Source organism: Nematostella vectensis, chromosome 7 (genome assembly GCF_932526225.1).
Source record: "Nematostella vectensis chromosome 7, jaNemVect1.1, whole genome shotgun sequence".
NCBI lineage: Eukaryota > Metazoa > Cnidaria > Anthozoa > Actiniaria > Edwardsiidae > Nematostella > Nematostella vectensis.
Genome location: NC_064040.1, coordinates 1817065 through 1823902, shown reverse-complemented (window position 1 = coordinate 1823902; position 6838 = coordinate 1817065). Strand labels below are relative to the sequence as shown.

The 6838-nt window shown below is 40.6% G+C and overlaps 1 protein-coding gene across 2 annotated transcripts; it reads right to left on the bottom strand.

The window, feature by feature from the left end:
* Window positions 1-355: 355 nt before the first annotated feature.
* Window positions 356-6763, bottom strand: LOC5511984 (cytosolic 5'-nucleotidase 3A). Of its 2 annotated transcripts, XM_048730769.1 has the most exons (13): window positions 6496-6761; window positions 5470-5568; window positions 5075-5144; window positions 4869-4915; window positions 4518-4558; window positions 4398-4439; window positions 3725-3814; window positions 3571-3647; window positions 3126-3208; window positions 2775-2864; window positions 1769-1876; window positions 1075-1229; window positions 356-1040 (listed from the first exon to the last, which is right to left on the bottom strand). In XM_048730769.1, the coding sequence occupies exons 1-12, from the start codon at window positions 6604-6606 to the stop codon at window positions 1119-1121; spliced, it is 969 nt and encodes a 322-aa protein (XP_048586726.1). In that variant the 5' UTR covers window positions 6607-6761; the 3' UTR covers window positions 356-1040; window positions 1075-1118. The 2 variants fall into 2 exon arrangements, with proteins under 2 accessions (XP_048586726.1, XP_048586727.1); XM_048730770.1 differs by having other exon boundaries at window positions 356-1229; window positions 6496-6763.
* Between the last annotated feature and the right edge of the window lie 75 nt (window positions 6764-6838).

The window sequence follows — 6838 nt, the reverse complement described above, 5'->3', positions numbered from 1 at the left end:
CGCAAAGAACCTGCATTATTTTTTAAGTTACTGCAGTATTTTTAAAGCCTGTGTTGTTGCGCCCGGGGGGGGGGGGGGGGGGGGGGGGGGGGGTTGGGGATAGACGGGGAAGGAGCTCGTGTGCCCAGTCCCCTTGTCCGCTACGCACGCTCATTTGAGGTCAACGAGAGGTTCTTAATGTGTAAGCACATGCTTCCCACCCGCGTCAGTAAAGGACTGGGTGGGAAGCCTGTGGTAAGTCCCCTGACAGGCCGCCATTAGCTACCCAGGGGTCTGTGCGGTTATTTTTTGTACGAGGTTCTGACGATACTTTCGTACTTTGTAATTTATAACAAATGAAATCAAATAAGAAAAGTATAGAATATTATCTATATTTTATAAATTAATTTATATCCTCTATGAGGCAGAACGCTAGATACATTCTATTATCTTGTCTGCAGTTAAAAGCCCGTATTGTTATGGAGTATTATATATATTTTAGAGAAATTCGTCTTGTGTCATTAACTCAAACACTAAATAAATGGTCTAGAATTTATCTTTTTCTCTTTTGTCTCTCATCCCCTTAAACTTAACACATTTATTCCGATTTCAGAGGTCGTAAAATAACGGTGTTGAACGGAATATTTTCGTCTCGAAAATTGGCTAGGTTGTCTCGAAGAGAACATCTAGTTTAAATTGCAAGAATATTTGGCGAATCCATAGGGTCGGTTTCGTGTGTTTATAAGAACCACAAAAACAAAATGATATGTTTCCTGAGGGCTAAACAATTGAGGGTTTTCATATATCGTAATTACGCGAATAAGCGACGTGGCGGTCATTAAAAGTTTCAAAATCATTTTCATCGATAGATAAAAAAAGTGCCTTTTAATAACATGCAAGGAGTAAACTCCTTATTAATTCTCCTCTTAGTCAATTTTCCTCTTAGGCGAGGCGCTTATCCCAGCAGTAACAGTATTGAAAAAAACTTTTTCCTGGATTCGTCTATGAAGATTCAAGTTGCTTCCGTACGATGGTCAAGTCCTACAAAACTACATTATTGAGTGACGCCAGTCGCCTCTTCAAGCGAAATGCTAATGATCCTATTGTCAGTATTCTCACTCGATATTCGGCGTGGGATCTCATTTTTCTCGGAGAAGAGACATCAGGACAACATCTACAACTGAAATGCTGTGATCATCCACAATAACCACGTCAAACGCCTCCTGGTAAGCCTTCAGGTTCTCGTCAACCTAGGAGAGAAAATAGGAAATCATGGATTAGCAAAAGCGTACTTGACGGGGAAAAGTGGGCAATTTTTTATTAAGGAATCTTCAAATACTATGCTTTTTCCTCATGATACCTATGGCTGCGCAACCCCCCCCCCCCCCCCCCTCAGCTATCATCCTGGGTACGCGCCTGGCATGGATTAGTGTCGGTAATTGTGATTCCTATGATTCCCGACAATTATTGCTTAAATACCCTGGGCCGATTTTGCTGCGATGAGTGAGACTTGAGGTGGACTTTCTAGTAAGCGTCTTTATATCAGGTAATGAATAATCCAGCGCCAATTACTGATGGCCGCCAAAAATGGGTCATTTCCTATAAAAGGGTCGTCCATATGATGCCACGACTGCCACTCCCCCACCCCCCAAGAAACCCTTGGTACCCGCCTGCGTCTATGAATAGTAAGTACACTGCACTTCTAGTACAACTAAGCAAACATTGTTGAATAATAATAAAAACTTGCCGGGTAAAACCGGCACAGTGGGACAGGAAGCAGCTTTCTTACTTTTTCATTGAGGATCCCGACAGTGATGACATTCTCTGCGTTTCTGAGGCTGCTGGCCATCTCACTATCGCGAATCGAGTCCCCCAAAACTATAGCACTGCTGCGGTCCTGTAAAACATGCAAAACGAAAGGGAGGTTTGAAGTTCAAGTTGAGAAATGTTTTTCAAATAGCTCTTCTATGCTATGTTCAAATTTAAGCGCAAACGGAAGCGCAAAACAAGTGAAAGTCGGTCAAACATAACGATAGTACTGCTGCGGTCCTGTAAAACATGCAAAACGAAAGGGAGGTTTGAAGTTCAAGTTGAGAAATGTTTTGTAAATAGCTCTTCTATGCTATGTTCAAATTTATTGTCTAGGCTTCTATGATACCTACATATGCACAAATACGTCTTAAAGTTGAATCTTACTAGAACGCAAGCGCAACAGCAAGCGCAACAGCAAGCGCAAGAAAACGCAACTGCTTGATTTTCTTGAGCTTGTGCTTATGTTTGACCGACTTTCACTTGTGTTGCGCTTCCGTTTGCGCTTGCGTCCTAGTGCGAACCAGCCTTTAGCAGTGTACCTAGTCCATCGGGAACTGAAAAGCGGTGTTAATTATAACTTGGAATGAGTAAAATTTAACGCCATCTAGTGTTTTTAAGGAAACTTCGGTCAGAAGAACACTATAAAATCCGAGGTGATCATGGTACTATTCATATTAATGCCAATATGCATACCTCAAAAAATTCGCCACAAAAATACTAAAAATAAAAACTATTTTTATTAGTCGAACACGTTTCGACTAGCGCGTCGGGGACTGCTCGCGCGCCACGGGGTAGTAGCTCAGATCACGCAACGTAACTTGACCGGGTTTTCTAGCCAAACATTGAGAGCGCGTCGCAAACAGGCACATTTCAGCCAAATCAAAGGGAATTTCGTAAGTTATTATCAGAATTTAACTTAACAAACTTGTTCAAAATAATCCCCGGACCCCATTTATACAGTTATTCGGTCTGAAGAATAATACCTTATTTTTCTCGAAAAAGAGATTGTTCTTCGCTTGCTCTTGCTTGTTGCCGCTTGTTAGAAGTTTGCCATGTATGCCGACCATAACTCCCTGCAATGAATACGTAATCACGCGTTACCTACGTCATCACTGACGTCATCAAGCACGTCATCACCTTTTACCTACGTCATCTCCTTCGTCATCAAACATGCAATCACCTTTTACCTACGCCATCAAACATATCATCACCTGTTACAGCAAGACAGAATGCTGTCAACCAATCAGGATCGAGTTTGAAGAAAAGTCTATTTGGTATGCGTCGGGTGCAAATATCATGGTGACTTCACACATGGGTAATAATATGATATTCACCTGATTGAACTTCATGTAGTTAGCCATGATGGTGACGTTATCGTACAGCTGGCTCTGTTGTCTGATCACCTCCTCTATCAGATCTGCAGGACGCGAAAAAATAAATACCTCAGTTTAAACCTTCTGCCAGACATGTCATATCACTTTTACCTACAGCATACTATGACCAATGAAAGCCATGAAACGCTGGCGAAGCTGAAGCTGTGAACCATTATTTTTTTCTGAATTAACAATTTTTCTTCATACTTGGCAAAGGATATAGAGCCATGACATCACTTTGATTTTGTTTGACATCATTGTAGCTAGTATACCTTCCTTGAGTAGGCTACCCTTAACAAATACAATCCCTCCCCAAGCTTTCTTCGATGGCAACACGCCAGATGTTTAGCAATGTACGAGCTAACTGCGAAGTGTTGGTCACTAGGCACCTTAAAATCTGTCTCACCTCCGAGGCCTTCTGAAAGTATGAATACTGGTACTTTGTTTTCGCTGGTCTTGACAAAAAGCCATTCGACTCCCTCCCTGAAAAGAAAGATTGTAATTCTGGTTTGGAATTCTGCGCAATGCCACAAGCCACCGATTTGTTCCTCTCCTCTCACCGTAGCACTAATAGGCCATCCCTCACAATGGCGGGAAGATCGTCCTTCTTCAAGTTCAGCTCAACAATCAGATCATTGACCTTGGAGCACCTGAAAACAAGTTACATTTCGCTGACACAATGTGATTAATGAGTGCCAATTAGAAAGAACGCATTATCACGTGTAACGTTCTGACAGTACCCAGGCGCGTCACGTGAAGCCCCTTCCCATGACCTTTTTGGCGCGCGCGACTAAACCTTCCCAGAATGCTTCCGCTGCAATCTCTCTAGCATCACTTGTTTCTACCAACTTGAGGCGCCTGGGTACGAGGCAGGGTAACGTTCACAGCGACGCACCACCGTGGCAACCACGAAAAATTAGGAAAAAGAGAGAAGAGTACGAAAAAAATTAATCGATCAAACTACACTATAAACGAGAAAGTTGCTTTTAGAGCACTTTAAATTATCGTGGAAACTTTTTTGCTTCAACGATGCGTCAATCAAAATTACGATTTTCGCCACCCCCAACCTCTTTTCGGGTTTCCTGTGGTGTTTCGGGTACCCTGAGGTTGATATCGTGACGTCACTTGAATTTCGCCTATGAGTTGGCTCTACCAGCCGTTATTGCCTCGTGGCCATCCACAGGAATCCCGAAAAGTACACGGAGGAACTAGTCTGGCGAGATGGGATCTCACCATTCAAGAATGACGGATTCTTTCTCATTTGAGCTCATGTCACTGAAAACAAAAATAAAGCTCGAATCAAGATTGAATGAAGTATTCGCCACTCTCAAACCAGAAGATATTTCTACTCACCCCGATAGAATAGGAAGGTAGTGGTCCTTGAGATCCGCAAACTAGAAAGACAAATCACACACAATTCACTTTCAGAACGTAAATCAATCAAGGTTAATATATATGATATGTATTATATATATAAATTTCTTGAATCACTAGGTTGAATTTTTTTTCGACGTTTCGGCAATGCTGCCTTCATCAGGATCAGATTGTATATATATATATAAGCATAAGACAATCACTGCACAAGACCAAAAACACTACATTAATCAGTCCAGGGGTTGTTTCCTCAAGACTTATTTTTTGTGTCCTTTCAATAAAATGCTTAATAAAAGCCGGCTCCCAAATGGCACCACGTGTACAACACACCTTCGCCCTGAAGGATTCTGGGATGTGTCCAGATTTCTCTAGAGCTTCTGGAAAACAAATTATTCTCTAGTTCAACAATTGCTCATCATTCAATCATTTATTCTATGCCATATCGAAAAATAATTCACAATGCTTTAATACCTTGTTAAAATAATTGAAAATAGTTTTTAAATAACTTATTATAATAATTCACATAAGCTTAATACCTTGTATTGTGTTCCCTGGAGTTCCATCCACTATAAACTTTGTCAATGTCTTATCAAAATCCGTCAAAATCTGAAACATTGGTTCATTTATCATTTTAGTAGTTGGAACATGAAGTTGAGATACTCCAATGAATTCTAGCTATAGGTATTTCTTTTTTCGCGCCTCTTCTTTCGCCAATGACGAGTAAGGGCGTGGTTGTGCCCCCATTATTTTCTTTATGTCTCTGCATTGCCCCCCTCCCCCTCCCCAACCCCCATTACTCAAAGGCCTGCAACAGCCCCTGCTATGCATACAGATCATACTGGTATCCAGGAAGAAATAAGAAAACAAAGGCAATCTATGTAGAAATATATTCTTAAAGATTGAGGTCTTCTTAATCTCCCAGCTACGGTACCTGTATTTTATCAATCCCGGCCTCGTAGATTCTTTGTAGTTTTCCACGCACACCGACGGAATCACTGATATAGACTGACGGCTTATCTAGTCCATGCATCTGAAAAAGAAACAACATTATTTCATCTTGTTTTATTACAAACATAGTTCTCACTTCTCTCGTCTGCTTAATTTTGCAATTGTTTTTTTTTTTAAAGCTTATTTTAAAAATGCTCCAAAAAAGGCCAAGCCTCAACTGAAAATTAAATGTCCTTATAAAAAAGAGTGTATACCTGGTTCTCTTATCATTAGCCTGAGTTAACAGACCCGCGCTCAAAATCTAAACGAAACTTTAGCGCTCAATTTAGTTTAGATTTTTTTTTCCTTTCCTGTTTTTCTATACAGGGGAGTGCGCACATGGGTCATTCTCTCAAAAGGAATCTTTAAAAAAACTATCATTTTTCCATATGATCCCTATGTCTGCGCATCTCCATCGGCCAATCCTGGGTCCGCGCCTTCTCCCAACACCCTATCCTGTTTTATCCAGTTTTCATTTGCTGGAAGACGAGAGAATCAGATGACATAGCTGGTTGATTTACTGATTGCTATCTATCGCTGTGTAATGACTCATGTCACGAAAATGCTTGAATCGAAAACACGAAATAACCCGAACTAAAGAAAATAAACAACTAGTAGATTTCGCACCGAAAATGAAATGCTTGGGAATTTCTTAAATTATTCAAAACAATTTTTAAAAACATATGATCTATGTGTTTTTTTCTAAATCGCTTGCGAGTTGCTTATGCAAATGTTACGAACATTTAATGAGGCTGTCGAATAAACTTTAGAAAAAAACGTCTTCTGTGTCCAGTTCCCGAAAATAAAACCCCAAAAAGCGAATATAAAATTGCTTTTACAAATTATTAAGGGCAATCATATATTAAACAGGCTACCTTAGTAATATATCCGGTATGATCGCAAACAGATCTCATTCATTCGCGAGCACTTCAAATCATTCTTCGAACACATGATTAATAAACATATTTACCATCTCATCGACAGCCTTTTTGATGATTTCTCGCCGCTTTCGGCCCTTTAAGTACATATAAACGCCATATCCAGCGAGAGCCGAAGCTCCAACCGCCGCCACTGCAAACATGGTGTTCAGCTCTGCGCTCTAGGCATTCCACGATAGCGAAATGGTTTCCTCGTCTACGCAGGCTCAAAAACACGTATCGCCTGCTGCACAGACGTTAAATATGTTAAATACCACTTGACGAGTTTCAATCATGAGGATAAGGAATAGTGATTAGATTATAATGAGATGTTTTTTTTGGACCAGTTGCTTCTATATCATAAGTGATATGCATCACGCAATAGCCAATGGTCAC